General features: G+C 37.0%; 1 protein-coding gene across 2 annotated transcripts in view; it reads right to left on the bottom strand.

Annotated features, from left to right (window-relative positions):
* Nucleotides 1-708: 708 nt before the first annotated feature.
* LOC121299503 (uncharacterized protein C18orf25-like) overlaps nt 709-19,980 on the bottom strand; it is a 54,986-nt gene continuing 35,714 nt past the window's right edge. The window contains exons 3-5 of one of the 2 annotated variants that reach the window (XM_041227269.1): nt 9,215-9,394; nt 4,624-4,750; nt 709-3,848 (exon numbers count right to left, since the gene is read on the bottom strand). In XM_041227269.1, coding sequence (XP_041083203.1) covers nt 3,659-3,848; nt 4,624-4,750; nt 9,215-9,394 — 497 coding nt within the window. In that variant the 3' untranslated portion in view covers nt 709-3,658. The remainder of the gene's footprint in view (nt 3,849-4,623; nt 4,751-9,214; nt 9,395-19,980) is intronic. The other variant, XM_041227261.1, reaches the window with a different exon arrangement.

Below are 19,980 nucleotides of genomic sequence, written 5' to 3'. Positions count from 1 at the left end.
GGTCATTTTTTACACAACATGGACTCACATGTTTGATCACAGTCACTTCAGTTGCATGAAACTGGGGTTACCGCCTACCTCATGTTAATACAGCATTTGGAACCATTTTAGTCTCAGTCTAGAGTCATGCAAGGTTGATAATCTGTTGTATCAGTTTACACATATGTTCAAGAAGCAATGGGAAACAACCATTTGCAACTCAGTAAACAGGATGATCAATATTGTAATTCCGCATTTATTGAGATTTCCAGTTTCACTGCGGTGCGGAGCTTTTCTGACAAGGCATACAGTGCAAATTAATAAGGACCAACTGAGATGTTTGTCCTTAACCCTTGTAGGCTGGCCTTGCATTCTATGGAAGTGTGAAGAAAGGAAGATGGATAATGCAACTCAATTAACTTAAATTGTCAGGAAGTTATGGCTCTGATTTAGTGTTGCTCAGGAATGCTGGCTGCAATTATCTAGGCAAGCTAGGAGGACCAGTCACGATCTGCATTAGACACATTTTTCACCCTTCACACTTGCTGCTCCTTTATTCTGAATCATTTTTATACCCCCTTGCAATATAACACTGAAGTATGAATACTTCAATTTTATTTATTTATTTATTTTTTTTTTACTTTGACTTGACCCATACAGTATTCAAGATCAGACAAGGATGACTGGTAAAACAATCCTTAAAATATGACAACACACCACAACATAGTCTTTAAATAATACACTATTTATTTTGCTTTAAAATAGTTTACTTTTATACTACAGACTGAAAATTTCAAGCAGGTCAACACTCAGGTTTCTTAGTTAATTAAATACTGAAAGTAAAAAATAAAGGTTTTAACAAAAATGTGCATTAGGAAACCCTATGTTTTAATTATAGGTGTGATTTGTATAGTTATAATTGCCTGCATTGTATGTGCTCCATGCTGTAAAATAGAATTGTTAGATTTCCCACTTTTCCATAAAAATGTAAAATATCATACAAATCCTCTGAAGGCCTCCCCATATTGACAAGGGCTAAAATTAAAAGCAACTTCAGTTAGTTATCTACATTCCCGGTGCTAGTTATGTCAATTTGGATTTGACTGGGGTTTATATTGCAAATCAATTTATAATGAGGAAGATCCCTAAACATCTGGCAACATCTGAAGCTCCCCTGGCCATCCTTGAACAAGTCTGTTGCATAACAAAACGGTTTTAAGCTGCAAGCAATTACCAGATAAGAGGAATAAACAGTCAGCCATGCAAGACAAAATGCATGGATTAAACTGACATTTAGTGCTAGTGATTTCCAGTGGATGAACCTAACTCCTGTAAAAAATCAGTAAATGTACCTCAGTACATTTACAACTTTGGGATTAAAACAGAACATGTACATGACCAAAACACAAACCCCTCATAATCACTTGTTTTATGGGGGGAGGGGGTTAGAGGGAGGGCATGATATGAAAATAGATGAGTCTACAAATTAGCTCTTAGCTAAGAGGGCTAAAAAATTCCCTTTTATACTATCCAGAAAATATGGATATCTGAATACATTACACTTCGAGCACTGTAAGCTCAACTGCTTTACAAACATTTAGCAGACTTGCCAAAATATTTTATTACATACATATACAACCTACATGAGGTATAGGAACTTTTAGGAAGCTAATCTGGTATTGAGCAATTGAGCCAACAGTGCATTTAAAATATCACAGGCAAAGAAAACTTCAAATTCACCATACAGTGTTTGGTATAAATAGTTAAAAAGAGAATGTTCCAAAATATTCATATTACATTTGATGCCATGCATAAAGCTCCCAATCTCACCTCATCCATCATTAGGTCTGGCACCAAATACATAATATATTCCTGAAAGGTCACACCACTTTGTTGATATTATATGCAATATATGCTCACTTTAATTAAAACCAGCTCCTTTATGTTTAAAAAAAAAAAAAAAAAAAAAAAAAAATAGAATAACCAACATAATAGAGTATATATAATTTTGAAACAGTGCACAATCTGAGGAATTCAGGTCAGGATGCTATGAGATTTAATATTCTATAAGGAAGTTGCAGTATATTCTCATACTAAAGAGGTCTGTTAGGGAAGTACAAAGAAAGCCCCCCAGTCTTATTTAATGCTGAAATTTTAAAGACAACTATTTCCAATTAATTTTGTATTTGTCTTTAAAAAGTGAAGCCTGAAAAAAAAATAAAAAAAATTGTACATAGAATCAAAGCTATACAATTCCTGATTTTACCTATTTGCTCAAAAGAGAAAAAAGGTAGTTTGGTGGTATCTTGTGCATGCAAATGAGCATAAAACAAATGAAGAATTAAATGAGCTACATGTGAACTTCCTCAAATCTTGTATTGCAAGATGCAAAACCACAATGCTTACCAAGTGTTCGAGACTAAAAGATTGCTTGAAAAGGTTTGCTAGCCACCAAATAGAAGAAATAATAATTACAAATTAGGCCTGTGCATTAAATAATGTAATGTTACAAATATCCTGTCTGGGATTCAACCACACAGGTGTTGTATTTGGATGTGTAACTTGCTCTTGCTTGATTGCACACTCCTATTAGGAAAGTTAGTAAAGTAACATTTTTGTCTCTTGAGAAACACAGCTAAACCTAGACCTATTATTTATGTATCTGATGCTGAAAGACTAATGCATTCCTTTGTTTCATCTAGAATTATTGTAATGCACTTTGTTCTGGTATCCCAAAACATGAGGTGTGTTGCTTACAGCTCAGTCAAAACACTGCCGCTATCATTCTGACTAAAACCAGAAAAAGTGAACATATTGCCCCTGTTTTGGCATCTTTGTACTGGCTCCCTGTGCAGTTCAGAATTTATTTTATGATTTTGCTTTGAACTTACAAGGCCCTGAATGGATTAAACCCAAATTATTGATCCTGTATACTCCTAACCATCACAGGATGCAGGGCTGCTGGTTATTCCAGGGTGATTAAAAATATAGGCGAACAGGCCTTTTCTTGTAAGGCTCCTAAATTATGGCATGCTCTGCCTTCTCCCATCAGGGAAGCTGGGACTCTTACTGTTTTTAAGTCATGATTGAAAATGTATTTTTTCTATTTTACAATCAAAACTGCCTTTTCTTTTCGTCCTTTTTAAAACTCTAACTGTATTACATTTTTGTTTTATATTTTAATTGTTCTATTTCTACTAACTAACACATTTACAATTAAAACCAATGTTTTTATCTCAATTTCTGTTTTATGAAATTCTGTATTAGATGGTTTACTTGTTCTTTTGTCTGAGTGTGTGTGTGTGTGAAGCGCTTTGGAATCCTTGTGATGAAAGGTGCTATAGAAATATGAATTGTTGTATGAGTGTGAAAATTGAAAAAAAAAATAGATTAAGTAAAGGAAAAAGTTTTAAACAAGTTCCTGCACCTTTTAGAACTCCAGTTGTCTTTAAAATTTAGCATCATCTTTAGCTAGCTTAAGGAACTTTACTTAAAAACCATGATACCTCTAGGTCAGTGAGGCAAAAATGAATATTGCTATATTTAAGTTCAAAATAAACTGCACTCAATAAAGGAAGTGTCCACCATTAAATGTATTCCATAACACCAGGGAGGGTCTCCTGAAGGTGAAGCTAATATTTCTGCATTACAGAAAACATAAAAATCAGTGCACAGGTTATCACAGTAAGTATTTGCGTCTAGCATCCTCATCCAAAGTGAGGTCTACTACTTCTGGCGGTGAAGACCAGTTGGGTTGGGGTGAAACACTTGTCCAGAGGTGAGATTGTCTTGTGCTGTTGTACTGCGAAATGGGGCCGTGCTTCCAAGATGAAATACTATGAATCACACCTCCTCTGGGATGGATGCACCTGAAGAGACGTGACCAAAAACAAAATCATAAAGGATTAAAAAGACAGGGTAGTTAACTTTAGTTACCATTTTTCATAAAAATAAACCGAGCAGCCTCTATAAAATATGCTTTACAGATACAACCACTGAGGGCTTTCTTATTTCATGATAATTTTGGATAGCCTCAAACCACCATTTGCCACCAAGTCGTACAATTTCTGCTCCCTTCCTCTTATTATGAGTTTTATGATATTATATTTTTGAGGCACAACTTAAACCTATTAAGATTAAGGAAACATGCATTGCTTGCTAATTCATTTACATGCTAGAAATCCTAAAGCTTCAGGGATTAGACTTGCAAACATAAATTTGCCTATAAGCAAGAAACGGCAGAGTCAATATTTCAATGCAACATTCTATGCTTGTTTTGAAGTTGATCAGAACCCAGGAGAGCTACAGGACTCAAAAAACAACTTTTCTGAAAAAAACAAACACACACCTATCAGCTGGCTAACAAGGCAACTTAAACAAATTGACTTTTTTGAGATTTAATGATATTAAGATGTATTTATGCCATTATAAAATAAATGCTACTATATTTCTTGGACAGGGTTATTGGAAAATGCTTGTTAAAGCAACAACTATTTAGCATTTTATTTTGAACTACATGATGAAATAGCTTATAAAATATATTCCTTCCTGAACCAAATTTTCTTCTACTTATGAGGTAGAGTTAGAAAACAAAGTCAGCTCCTAGTTGCACATTTATATATTTAAAGTAAAAGTGATATGTACCTTGTATTTTCTTGCACACCCACGATTTCCACTTCACTGTCTGATGAAGCAACATTTATTTCTTCTTTGATTTGAAGAGGACCACAAGTAGACAAATCACCAGTTGCAAACTCTGCATTAATGTGACCTACAAAAAATTTAAATAAACGTAAACTTTACTTATAACAAATTAAATAACGTAGTGCATACTAAGGGTGGGTTAGAGTACTCTAAATAATTATAATTACTTGAGCACTAATTTATTGCTTGAGTACTTGAAAAAAATGTAATAATATATTTTCATGAATATAAGTTCAATATATTGTAGCAGCCCAGTCAGTTCAGATAGGCAAGACTTTTGTTTTGTCTCATTTGTTTATCTTGTTTCATCTGGTCCTGTGCATTCACGTTATCTGTTTTGTTCAGAGGAGGGATTATACCACTAGTTTCGGGTGTGTGTGTGTTTGAGCCGCTGTTTGGCACGGACCATGTCATCTACAGCCCTTCCTCTGCCTCCCTTCCCCCCATGAGAGTAGTGGTCCGCTCTCTTCTCTGTGAGGGGACTGACAGAGCCAGAGTCTCTTTGTGTGGAATAGAGCGAGCGAGAGAGAGAGAAAGAGTTTTTAGGATAGAGACAGGAGGAAGGATTTTTTGTTTCTGTGGTGTGGTCCTGACCCAAACACGGACCCTAATTAATAAAATAGTTTTGTTAGCGCCTGAATCCCGTCTCAGTCTCCTGCTTTGAGCCTCAAGACCAGGGGTCATTACAATATTTTATTCACGTATACTAGCCAAAGAAGTCACTTTGATGGTTTGAGGTTTTCAAATTTAAATTACTCTACGTGTCTGAAGTTATGTGGTTGTCCATTTATGATCTTTCCTAAATAAATACAATGTGCAAGGAATGCACCAGGGAAAATATCAGTAGGAGGGATCTCATCTTTAAGCTAGCCACAGTGCTTCAGCAGAAACATTTCAACCAGAAAACTGCAAAGCGGCAACAGTGCTGCACCGAATGACACGCAAGAGGTAACACGTTACTTTCGTTTTTAATTAAAAAAAACTACTTTTGTTTTTACAGTTTTGTATGTACGTATACCCGTTACACACTATTTTCTTTAGAAATGCTTATTATATTTTTTTCATTTTTGCAAGTAGTGCTTTTATATGTGGTAAGTTAGAAAATAAACCCTTATGTTTAAATTGCTAATTTAAACACAGCGTTTTGGTTGTGCATTTGTTTGATATGATGTGCTTGAATAAAACTTTTCAGTTGTATCTTATAGTTGGCTTTCATTTTAATATTGAAGTTGTTTAAAATGTACCTTCATAATGGCTGCCAATGGTGGTTTTAGCTATGAGTATAAACCGCGGCGGTTCTAGTGTTAACGTGGTAATTTTTGTGGTGAATATGTCAAATAATATTGTCTGGCATTAGGTCTGAGTACTCGAGCACTCAATTACTCGAAATTCCTGTCCCTAGTGCATACAGTTTATAGCCTGTACGTTTAAATGAAGACACCTGTAAGATCATTTCAATAAAGGCCCTATTCCAATGACTGTTGGGTGTCCATATCTGAAGTCATTGTTTATTGTTATTGAACCAGATATCACTGCCACATCAACCAGAAGCCTGTCCTTCTCCAAGTAAATCTATGTAGATGCTTTATTTTTCCAGATACACATTTTACCCCTCAAAAGCCTTTCCCATGGCAAAGTGTAATGTGTCTGTTTGAAACCTCTAATGTAACTGTTTGAAAACAAGCATTTAAATATGGGCGTAGTAAAAACCTGTGCAAGTATTTATGAAGTAAAGATTTGTTCATGCCATTTGTTTGAATTATATCAGGAGGATAAACAAATATGGCTAAAAAGCAGTAGTCTACCATTTACCAGAATACAACCAGAGATTAAAACAAATGCATAGTGAAGGAAACCCACAATCAAACTGGACAGAGAATGAGTCACTGTCACATTCGGCCTGTAGTGTTTTACTGTAACCCTGCTAATATCAGGTCAGTAGTACACCATGTAGTCTCTGACAATGCATTTGTGTTTGCGTGAATCAGAGAATATATACTCATCAGGCCATAATATGACCTGATGAGTTTCCGTAACACTGAAACTAACTGCAGATTTCCAAAGCATATCCACAGAGGCTGATTTTCATATGGAGTAAATACTTCCATATAGCTACTACAAAGAAAAGTTTCACTCAACCTGAGCAGAGCTGAACACATACACTGTAGGCAGGGCTGCAGAACGTTCATGCCCATGCACGGAAGGATTTGGTCAAGGTTCCAAAACTAACGTTAAGAATGTTTTTATTATTATGTATTTTGCTTAGAGATATATGTATATAAATGTGTTATTCTATGACTTGAGGGACCTTTCAATACTTCCTGAAAGTTTTGTTGACAAATATGGATGTTTGGGCAAATAAGACATTGTTTCACCTGAGTGATTGCAATGTCAGAATACTGTCAGAATCACTGATGTTTATTCTCAGGGTCTTTATAAGAAATAATGGCAACTACTGTCAATTATTTTCTTATTATTAATAAGTATTTATAAATAAAAATTCATTCCATTATTATCAGTAATAATAATAAAAAAAATTAAAAAAAAAAAAAAACGTACCTGATAAATTTAGTTCATGAAACATTATCTGCTTATATCCACTTGGTTCCTGATATTTATAAATTATGTATAAACATATTTATATTAAAGCACATGGAACAGAATACATTTTCTAATATAACTAAGTCAAATACATCAGATTTACAGTTTTCCCGGTTTGTTCTTCGCTGCAAACAAGTTGCTGTGATGTTTTGTTTCTATGTGCTGCTGTAAAATGTCTCCGTCCTTTAAATGAAATGCCCGTCTCAAGTGACGTCACAAAACAATTAGGCAGTGCAATTCAACCCCTCCCCTATCCAATGATATGCATTTGCAGCCTGTGCTGCAAAAGTCTGATGGGCCAGTAAGTCAAAAAATTAAGCGCGGTTATCACGTATACTCAATCACGTGCCAAGTATGACACTTCGATATGATCGTGTTTAAGTTAACTATGAATTTAAAGAAAATAGTATGTGTAATAAATTGTCCAATTAAGTCACATTAGAGCTGCCACTCCTGCCCAATTTGTGGCAGTATATGGACTTGGCATTGGGTAAAGTCTAGTAAAAGATGAAATTGCTTTAATTCAGTGGTAACCCCACTGTAACTAAAATGTCATTTTAAACAAGTGTTAAAAGATCTGACATTGAATCGAATATTAGCTATGGTAACTCAATATTTTAGTGTAAAATTGAAATAAATATAATTAGAAAAAAAAAAAAAAAAAAAAAAAAAAAAAAAACCCTTAACCCTATAAAAATCTTTACTTATAACAAGTTAATGACCAGCCACTATGTAGGTACTACGTTAACATGACCAGCCTCTACGTAGAAAATGCATAGTTAATTTACATTTATTTAAAACAAGTAGTATTTAATGTATTCTGATTGGTCCAAACAAATACATGTACTAAATATTTATGGCCTTCCATACAATTCTACCGCACGTGTGTGTTCATCATTTTTTTGGAAAATTACATTACTAATGCTAACTAAGATTTTAAATGAATAGATAAATAAATAAATAAATAAAAATAAAATGATGCATTTTTCCCAAATTAGTAAAAAAACATAAAATCCCTTTGTATTGTATATTCTGCTAACTTTACTGTAGTCAAATGTGTTTCTGATCCAAAAAGTACTACTTGAATAAGCAAGGTACATTACATACACTACCTTGCTGTTGTTTACTAATGTAACAGCCTCAGATTGTATAATGCACTCCATACACTGGAAGGGAATATTCATACTTAAAGTACTGCTTTAAACTACATAGTCTTTTAGAACTAGGCACTGAAGCCAGGGCTACAAACTGTTTTGACTCATGATCCTCCAGAGAAACTATTCATTCTGTGGAGAGCATTTCCCCACTTGTCCCTAGGCTATGCTGCAAATTCCTGGTGGCGGGTGGGTCAAATATCTACCCCTCTTCTACAACCTCATGATGCTGAACTTTGATTGCTTGCAGTACTAGTCTGTTAAAAGTTGCAATAACAAACAAAGTAAAGTACATTAAGATGGTGCCTGATTATCAGGCAGAATATAGAAGAGTCCATGTAGACATGCAGAGATATATATATATATATATATATATATATATATATATATATATATATATATATATATATATATATATATATATATATATATATATATATGATAACCAAAAAAACCCCATTGGTTTTTTTTTGGGGTTTGTATGATTTTTTTTTGGGTCTGGAAAAAGAGCCAAGTCGTCTAAAAATCAAGTTAAAATTGTAAATTTTAATTGGCTAGTGATCTCAGGTCCTAAAGATTCTATCTAGACGATTTATAATTTGCTAATAATAATAATAATAATAAAATAAAGAGTCCAGCACCAGAGAACTACAGTTGCTCAAACATACAGCATTAAAAATGTTACATTTAGTAAAAATCAGGGTTCAAAGGCAGAAATGTACATCAAGGAGATAATCAATGAAAAAAAATCAGTGGAGCTTGACTCAGTGACTAACCTGTTTCCATACTTGACCACTGATCCCCTTTGTTTTGCCAAGAATTTGCTCCTGTATCCTGGGTTCGGTAAGTTTTTAGTTCATGAGCTACAGCAGCTGCTAGCAGACTGCTGACACTTACTACTTCACGGTCAGAGTTAGTGTCAGAAATGTCATAGTGTGCTAATACAGGAGGACCATCTGTAGGAATACAACAAAAAATCCTGTCACTTAAACTGTACTGGAAATTCCGCATTTACTAGGTACACTAGTACTTTAATGGGTTTTTTGAAAACTTGATCTACACTCAAGTATGTGTGCATTACAACCCTTGAAATAAAAAAAAAACACTGCAGTTTCCTACGGAATTCTTAATCCATCCAATCTTGTTATGTACTGTACTTGACAAAATAAACAAAAAAAATTATATTATTCAATAAAACCATATTAGTAGATATACGTTCAGAGCAGATTGGAACAAACAGGCCTATGAAAATTGAGACATGTCTTAGTTAAAAAAACAAAGTGTTTCTTTTACAGTACTACAAATTAGACCACAGATGTGTACCACATATTACTGGACCTACAGTATATAGGTTATACTTGCTCTGTTTTAACAGGATTGTAAAACACCAGCCTTTCAACAGAAACAATAACACTGGATGGTTAAATCCATTTGTACACTACTGAAGGTTCGACCCTCTCCCTAGGTCTGGGGTCTCCAATCCCGGTCCTGGAGGGCCGGTGTCCCCCCTGGCTTTTGTTCCAGCTGTACCCTAAATTACTTAATTGGACCAATTAAGTGGTTATTAGAAGCTTAATTGGTCCAATTAAGTAATTTAGGGTACAGCTGGAACAAAAACCAGGAGGGACACCGGCCCTCCAGGACCAGGATTGGAGACCCTTACCCTAGGTTTTGTCATCTTCAGGGTAAACTTATGACAACCATTCCTGTGGCTTCATATACTGCATGCATTGGCCCACGTGTCCATGTTCATCATCAAAATCAGTGACCCAGCTGCTGAAGATGAGTGCAAGATGTGTGGTTCTAAGAGGGTTATACGTTAATATCTGGGAAGTTGGAATAGTGAACAGTATCAAAAAAATAAAAGTTCATATAAAAAGTATTGTACATTAGATGGGGTACTAATGTATTTTCACTGGTGCTGTATCTTTTCCTCTCATTCAATAATCTTGCATACAGTCAAGCTCATGTGGTTTACCTAGACTAAACTGTACACGCATACTGTGTAAGCTCATGCACATACAAGTGTGTACTGGTTACTGTATACAGTATTTTACATAGAGTGCTTAAGGTTAAAGAAACCCAGGTTCTACCGGGATAAAGAAAGTATTCTATATCTTAGTCATCATTTCCAGAATTAGTCCAAGATTTTAGTTTGTCTGCAGTGACATTATATAATTACAGCAGTAAATTAGTTTAAAGCAAATTTCAAGGCTTTTTTTTTTGCTGTGCAAGCATCAGTCTGACATTTAATTAAAAAAATAAAAATAAAATCAGAAAGTTATCTAAACTCAACCCTGGTCTCTTGAACAAAAGGATTTGTGGTCTGGCACATTTTGTTGGTAATCCGGTGCTTATCGCATATAAAAAACACTCAGATTGCAGACTTCTAAAGAAAACAGATAGGTAGGCTATAAAAAAAATAAATACTAAACAAAATAGTCACTCTTATATAAACAACACATTTTATCCAACAGCCAACATTTGTTGATATTTATGTTGCAAAGTGAAATAATTTGAGATATGAAATGTCAGCTAAAACTAATGAAAATGTACTTTATTGTTACATATCCAAAACAAAAGTATAAGCCATGCTACTGCAGAAACACTTTTGGATCTGGCTTTAGTGCGGAAGACATAACTTGAGAGCAAAGTACAATATTGCAACTGTTATTTACTGGAATAGTTAAAGTCAAATACTGAATCTCAGAAATGTGTTTTTCAAAATGGTTAGCATTAGTAGAAAAAAAGCCTAAAAACATTGCAAAGTTAGCATCGTACTAAACACATACAGGTAGTGGACAAAAAAATAGAAAAACCTGGATAAATGAGGGACACCAAGTATATTGAAAGCAAGGACTTCTACACAGGTGTGGCTCATGTGTTAATTAAGCAAATAACATCCCAACATGCTTAGGGTCACGTATAAAAATGCTGGACAGGCCTGGTTACCTATAATTATGGCTAGCATGGCTGCAAGAGGAGACCTCAGTGACTTTGAAAGTTGGGCCACGTTTGGCAGAAGCTTCAGTGACCAAGACAGCTCAACTTCCTGATGTTTCACGTGCAACGGTGTCTAAGGTGACGTCAGCATGGAACTCCAAGGGAAAGACATCATCAGCAAAAGGCAATAGTGGGCGGAAGCGCATACTCCAGGATCGTGATATCTGTCCATTAAGGATGAAACGATAGTAAATTTCCACGATACGAATAGTTGACAGCTCACTCTTTCATGATACACCGATTATCACGATAGTAGCTGTTATTTTTCAATTACTTTTTTAACTGAATAAAAAGAAAAAAATAACAAGTTCTGTCTTTTTTTTCCTCTGTGGGATATGGTCAAACACAAGGAAGCTACAGACTTTAAAAAAGAGCAAGATTCTAGCAAGAATGAAAAAATTACTAGCACACAGGTGGAAGAAAAATACTTAATGAAATTGTCCTTATATTACCATCATTAACAGTTGCAAAAAAATTTACCCTGAATGGGGCTGCAAGCTTTTTACCTCCTGCTTTATTTACACATTTTATTTATTTAAATGTATTTAGAAACAGTACATAATTACAATATGAAGCATCTGTATTTTTTTCAATACATTTAAAGTACTTGCTTTACTATTCTATTCTATTCTCAATTTTTTTTTCAAATAGTCTGCAAAATAAACAATTTTATACTATACAACCTGTAAGTATGGAATAGAGCAGTACGGGCATGACGTTCTTTATGCATATTCCTTTTTTATTATTATTTAATTTATAATTTAAGAAAACCCGAGGTAGGCTGTTTTTCTGGTGGCATGATAGCCTATAACATGTACATTTTAATGGAAATATTGAAATTACATACTGACAAGTGAGGGTGGAATGGAGGACAGTATAGGGAGGGCGCCGAACTGGAAAAAAAAGTATGTTAAAGTGACCTTGCTTGTTGACTGCTGACGTTTTTTAACTCAACCGGGTGCTAAGTACAGAAGGGCATGTTTCTGCTTTCATTGTTGTGGTTTTGCCACATTCTGCGGATTGGCGGTTCAACCTATGTTACTGCATTTCCCCAGTGTGTGTGTGTGTGTGTGTGTGTCTATATATGTATAATATATATATATATATATATATATATATATATACATATATATATATATTATATATATATAATAATATATATATATTATATATCGAGTATATATCAATGTGTGACACACTAGGGCAATCGGAGTTTTATCGTCAGATAATAATCCGGTAATGGCCACACAATCGTTCTAGTAAACATCATACTACATACTACAGGAATGTTATTAAAATATTTATTCCAGGCAGATTACAGTACTTTGGAATGTAAGCTATATAAACTAGACAAGAGTTTACAAAAAACTTTTTTTTTTTTTTTTTTTTTTTTTTTAATTCAGCGACAGCTGCTGCATCACGCATTACATATTGTTAATACTGCACCTCCTAACCTATATGTGAAACAATGCAGAAATCCCAGCCTAAAACATAATAATAATAAATAAATTGATTTACTCACCACACTGATCCTTACTCCAAAATTGTGTTTAACATCACTGATCATTTATTTATTTATTTTGAACGTTATTTAACACTGTTAAATAGTCATTGTAAACAGTTCATTTTGAAACTCCAAAGCAGAGCAAATATACAGTATTTTTTTTCAAAGTGCACAATTTATTTACAGGCTGTTTGCCAGGAATATAAGCCTGTCGTTCTGCTCTGGATACAAGGTGCCGTGTTTTTTTTGCACAGTAAATACACAGGGCCGTACTAACAAAGAATTTTCAAAACAGATTTGCTGGTAGGATGGGACCAGTAAATCAGATGCTAGTTAACACGAGCAGGAAAAGAAGAGCACGCCCACAGCTTGCCTGTGGCAGAAATACTGTAAAGAGCAAGGCACTGTAGTTTGGTGCAGTTTCGTTGACAAACTTAAATAATGAACTATGCGTGTTACAAAAATGTAATTATTGAATCTGTTATGCAGTATTTATATCCATGTATATAATGAGGAATGAAATCGATCAATTTTTTTTTTTTTTTTATGTAATCGTAGCAGCCCCAGTACACACTGATGATTTTACCCATATTTGGAGAGAAAAGCATCTGTTCTGCATCCAGCCACGTTTAGTGAGTATGTGACCATCGTTTTCTATGGTTATCGAATAATTTAAAAACGTTAACAATACGATTATCACGGATATTCTTAATCTTGATATAGAGTTCTATCGAAAAATCGTATCAACCCTACTGACCATTAATTCGAAGTGCAAGGCAAAACAGGCAAGCAACGGCAGATCAATTCACTGCAAATTTCAAGCTGGGGCGCGAGCAGCCAGTTTCATCAAAAACGGTCCTCCAAGAACTCCACAGAGCAGGATACCATAGTTGGGTTGCAGTGCACAAAACACTCATCACACCTGGCAATGCACGTTTGCGAGTCCAGAGGTGCAAAGAGCAGAGGCAGTGGACTGCAGAGCAGTGGAGAAATGTGATATGGTCAGATGAATCATCCTTCACCATGTTCTCGACAAATGGATGAGCATGACACAGATGTTATCCATATGTCATGGCCTTCTCAGTCACTAGGTCTGAGCCCAATCAAGCATTTATGGGATATTCTGGAACGACGCCTGAGACAGCGTTTTCCACCTTCATCAACCAGGTGTGAGTTGACTGACTTTCTCCTGAAAGAATGGTGCTGCATCCCTCCTGCAGAATTCCAGAGGCTGGTAGACTCTATGCCACGGCACATACAGGCCGTACTGTAGCCCAATGCCCTATTAAGTGACTTTACATTGGTGTTTCCATTTTTTGTCCACTACCTGTGTGACATGATAATCACCATGCACAAACATACATTTGATTAATATAAAATCATGCGGATTAATATTCTGGTCACCTACCCATTAAAATACTTGCTCGGAAACTACTTCAATTCTTCATCAGCAGAAAAAGACAGCTAAAATGCACTTTGTAGCGTCACTCTCGTATCTACAGCACTTTAAATCATCTTTGCTTACAATTTAAAATGTACCAATATTCTTTAAGTCAGGGTCACATATCTAAATGGCAATAAATATTAATGACACCCAGAAAAAAAAAAAGCCAAGTATGCAGTATCACAGACTATAAATAAATCAGACGTTTGCAACCAACCATGCTTTCAAATTTGGTGCTACAAATGACCGCCTCATTAGCAAAACACATCCGCTTCTATAAATCCCCTATGCACTTACTTTCTCGGTATCCACATAAGTGTATAGCACTGACATGTTTCAAATTTGTTGTTACAAATGCATTTAAAAAAACAAAACAATTTTAAACAGAACTATGATAACAAAGACAGCAATAAAGATGAAAGGAAATGATATGATACCAATACTGTATTATAGTATAACATGCCATCATTGGTGTACGACTGATCCAAAAGCCAGCTACTGAACTACAGTACACTTTTTAAATGCAATATAATAAAATACAATTCCTTACAGTTGATTTAGATTAAGGTTTTGTTTTTTGGGTTATTTTTGTTGGGGGGGAGGGGGGGGTGGAATGAGACAATGAAAGGATCATACACACATTAAAAAAAAAAAAAAGATCTGTATTAAGATATTTTGTAATGTGATATTTTACAATATGATAACTTGTAATGTGATATTTTATAATGCAATACTTTGTACTGTGATGTTTTGTGAAAATTTTAAGTCACCCTGGACAAGGGTGTCTGCCAAGAAATAAATACATAAATAAATAAATAATAATAATATTTACAAGTAAACAATAAAATGAAAGAAACCCCATAAAAATTGACATTTCTCCAGTAATTGTCCAAGTTGCCCAAATGTTCTGTAACCTAGGCCGTCTACTGTATTGAAACACATTACCCAAAGCAAACTGCATTTTTATTTTCAAATATTAAAAGGAAATACTGTACATTTTGAAAATGTATATTTGTTAGGTCAATTTTACAGCAAATGTAAAAGGTTAAACAAATATCACTTTGCAAAATAACCTCCAAAGAACAAACTTACAATTTCACTATAGCAGGAGTGAGCATGAGAAGTAAACTGACACACTTCCCATTAACTGTTAGGGAGTGGAAACTGCACAATTTAAAAGCATAGTCAAAAACAAGAGTTAAAAAAAATTTAAAAATGGCACCGTAACACACTAAGACTGGTGTTTTTAAAAGGCCTGGTTTTAACATTAAAACTTAAACATAAGTTAGTGGTTCTTATAAATGCTTTAGAAGATACATATCAACAAATACTTTGAGGCAATTTGAACGACATACATTTGCTATGCAAACAGAACCTCTAAGTCTAAGATGAAGAAATCCATATTTTTGTCTTTTGTTTATGATAGTATTAGTAGAAAAACAGCATCCCTTTCGTAAAACTCCGGGAAAACATACAAGTGTGTAGCTCAGACCCACCCCCTTGTATGAAAGCACAACAGAGTAATATTAATCACATTTTTCAAAGCCCTGTCAATTTCTTTGTTACCAGAAATTTGTGCAAAGACGAACAGCAGTTTCTTTCAATAGCAGCTTCAAAACGTAAAAAAAAGTGAATAATCTATTAGAAAATGTGTCTATTCGTGTTTAATCTGGATTTTTTACAATTTCATGGCATGCTTTGGATGTAGCACACCTAGTACTCTGTTCTAGAAAATGAAACTGAATACCACTTAAACTATTTATATTACTTTTTCAGCCATGCCTTAATATACAGATCTGCTTGTATTGCTATGACATTTTGGTAGAAAAAATGCAAATCTCACACAGATTTCTACGCAAACATACTAGTTTCCATCATGTTAAATCTGCACTATTTTCTTTTCTACCAATTAAAAGTTTGTCCTTTGGTACCCCCACAAAAGAAACTCCTATTTGTTATTTCACACAATACTTCATACTCTGATCAAAGTTACTGTATAACCTACAGTCTTTTCCTCGTTATTTACATTAGCAGTACACTACAATGTCAGACTACCAGCTATAAAATCATAATAACATGCAAGTCAGTAACCACTAAGTCAAGGTGATTTAACTGATCAATTGGCACGATTTGATATGTTTTCTAGTAATATGGTCAGCTTTAGAGTTGAGCTGACCAGGAGCTTGCAAACCAGGAAATTGTCACATAATGCATGCACAGTAGAGAACGTTAGGTTATCATCATAACCCTGGTTCCCCAGACCTGATTATTATATACCAAAGCTGCGCGGCCGTGCCTGTGATGCAGCGAGGATACAAAAGGACGGCACACACAGATCTCAGCGTAATTATTCCTTCAAGTCTGCTGCAATCTTGGAGACAGCGACCTTGAAGTTAAATGGTTAAATTTCTACTTTAGGGAACCAGGGTTATGATAATAACCTAATGTTCCCTTTCAAGTATGAAATATAACTATTGCCGAACAGGTCATTATACTCAAGCTGTCACAAGGGCAAGATTGCTGTACAACCAGAATGCTACAAAGCTAAGCCATGGCTGCCTTGTGCATTACCATTCGGGACCCCAGTAACAGTAGCTAGGGCTAAAAGACTGAGTGAGAAACTCACCTCTATTTCTGTATTATAAGAGTTGACTCGGAAGCCGTCCTTAACACTCTAGTTCCAAAGCCAAGGTCTTAAGGATCCACGACATTCAGTCTGTAGAACCTGGTGAAGGTATGGGGAGTAGACCACAAAGCTGTATTGCATATGTCTTTGACAGATGCACCCTGGAATAAATCCCATGTGGTTACCATGCCCCTGGTGGAATGGGCAGTGAGCTTTTGTGGAGGGCAAGTTGGCTCGCTCATAGGCAGTCCTGACTATCTGCTATGCATTAGGATTTCACCCCATAGTAGGCAAAAAAGATTCTGGACTGTCGCCTCTCTGTCAGACTGAAAAGGAGGAGATGGATGGAAAGCCTCCAATTAAAAAAAGCAGGATTGGTATGGAGCATAACCTTTGTCCTAGCTTCTGAAAAAATTAAGCAGAAGCCTGCATCTCACTCACCTGCTTTGCAGAGATGATTGCAAACAATATCCTTCATAGCAGGGCGAGAGGTGGAAAGGCATATAACAGTTGCCTTGGCCACTGGTGTGCCAAGGCATCTACTGCCAGCAGGTCCCCGCTTCCTATGATGGAGAACCAGAGGGGACAGAGAGTTGATTCCTGGGAGGCAAAAATAACTCTATGCTCTCCTGAACCTCTACCAAATGAGGCTCACCACCTCGGGCTTGAAGCCTTCACTCTGAAAGGACGTAGGCAAAAGCTCTGCCTGTGCTGGAGACTGGGCACGAAAGGCGAACCACAGGTACTTCCTGTGTGCTGGTGTTATAAGGATGCGGAAATATGCGTCTTTGAAGTCCACTGTGGTGAACCAGTCACCTGGCCTGACTGACTGAAACAGCTGTTGCATTGTCTACATTTTGAATCTCCTTTGGCTCAAATACAGGTTGACCTGTCTGAGGTAGAGGCCACCATCCCTGTACGAAGTACCTGGGGTAGAACCAACCCTTCCTCCAACTGTAGAGGGTCTATTATTATTATTATTATCATCATCATCATGCAAATAAGCAGTTTTTGCAGCAGAGACACTACCTCCTGAGACACCACTGTAGCGTCTTGTGGGTCTGTGACTGATGTTGGAGTCACACCCCAAAAGAGAGGGGACCATGCTTGAACTGTAGCGAGTAGCTGTTTTGAATGTTAGTCAGCTCCCAGATGTCCGAGGTGCACTGAAGCCAATACTTCTGAGAAGGGGCCATGTGGCAGCAAACTCCTAGGGCTGCTACTTGGCTTGTAGCTTGGCCTGAGGCTTTCATCTCTGCGCCAGGCGGTGTAACCTATTAAAGTCTCTGCGGCAAGGAGCCGCCAGCCATTTCTGAACACCACCGCTGGGTGCTGGTTTGCGCACTGGAGAAGGTCACTTGAGAAGCAGGTGAACCAGCTCCTTCGTGGATTCCCACGCTACAGCATCTCGTCCACTGCAGGACCAAAACGTATGTCCCGGTGTAATAGGGGCACCCAACAACAGTACTTTGTCCCACTCAGGCACGCAGCCTACAGCCTGCCCGTTCAGTTTTAGTAGATGGAGCAGGTTCTTATTAACCACGTGCAGCTCATCCATTGGTAGTGGTGAGGACCTGTGGCTGTCAGAGAGGGACCTCAGTAAATAGGACTGGTAGGCTACCAGAATACTATTATAGTTGTCCTGCCGTGTGGTGAACGCACTGGCTGAATAGGCACGGTTGAGGCGTCTGTACCAAAGCAACAATTAAAGCAACCACCGGTGCAAATTGGGCCAGGTCCAGCTTCCCCACATCATACACCCCATATAGAGTGTCTGTTGACCGGGAAACAGCAGGAGCTGTAGCCGAGTGACCACATGACAACTGGATCTCAAAAAGAAAATCTGTGTGCACTGGGAGGGAGGGGGGTGGGGGGCACGGGAGAGGTGGTAGGCACAAAGATGCCTTGTCCCACCTTCTGTAGGGCAGGACACTTGCAAGACTGCAGTGGCCCTCTTGATCAGCGGTAGAAGCTCTGCCGACAGGGAAAGATTAACCACAGAGGATGTGCTGTCTGACTCCACATCATCAGACTGAAACGCCAGCTCTTGTTCGCCCACCTCCTCAGGAGCCAGCAATGGACAGCACATCATCTGTGCTCATAATCCCCCGCATAGGCTACTTTCCCGGGTGCAACTACCGATCTCCCTTAGTACAAACCTATGGGGTGAGCATGCAGCCACCTCCGTGCAGGTGTAAGGGATGCAGAGCGCTCTGTACAGCCGCGGGAGAGACATTTCTCCAGAGTGCACTTGGAGAAAGATGCACAAAACTCACAGAAACTGCGGTTAGTCACTGCCTCTAGACAGGGAAAGCATCTGCCATACTTCTGGCTGCTTATAGACAGCAACGGGGCAGGTCATAATCCGAACAAAACTGTTTTTTGTACTGGACCAGGGGTGTAAGCACCAGTTGGTAGCGCGACAGTACAGGGTCGGTGACTTTAGCACCGGTTCGGTATGGTACTGGTTTCTCTTATTTTAGATGGTTTCACTGTGATGTAGTGGCCAGTTTAAAATTCTGGAAATTTCATGACACCATTGTAAAAAGGTTTTGGGTCTTTAGGAGGTAAACAACCATTAGGTAACTTATATTCCGTACTTGAGAGGGAACAGGTTTCGATTTTGCAGAAGGGCATACTGTAGCATTAAGGCTGTGGACCAAAAAGGTAAAGAGTCGATGATTTGGTGGCTCACAACATATGGCGTATAAGCTTGCGAGTGCAAATAACTGCCGGACATTTGCATGCAAGCATTGGACTATGTGGTGGGTGGCACCCTTTGGCCGATCATTTGGATTTTGGGCTCTGTGGGTTCCAAGCATGGCTTAGTCTCATCTCTGTAACTCGTCGAGTCAGTTTGTCCATCCAGATATGAAACCTCTGTCTGCTGCTGCATCACCACAAAACGATTTGTGGCTTCTTCCAAGACGTTACCAATGCAGTTCCGGTCCAATGAAGAGCAGCT

The sequence above is a fragment of the Polyodon spathula genome, chromosome 2, assembly GCF_017654505.1.
Source record: "Polyodon spathula isolate WHYD16114869_AA chromosome 2, ASM1765450v1, whole genome shotgun sequence".
Lineage (NCBI taxonomy): Eukaryota > Metazoa > Chordata > Actinopteri > Acipenseriformes > Polyodontidae > Polyodon > Polyodon spathula.
Note: the sequence above shows the minus strand (reverse complement) of the source record. Positions and strands in the feature narration are given on the sequence as shown.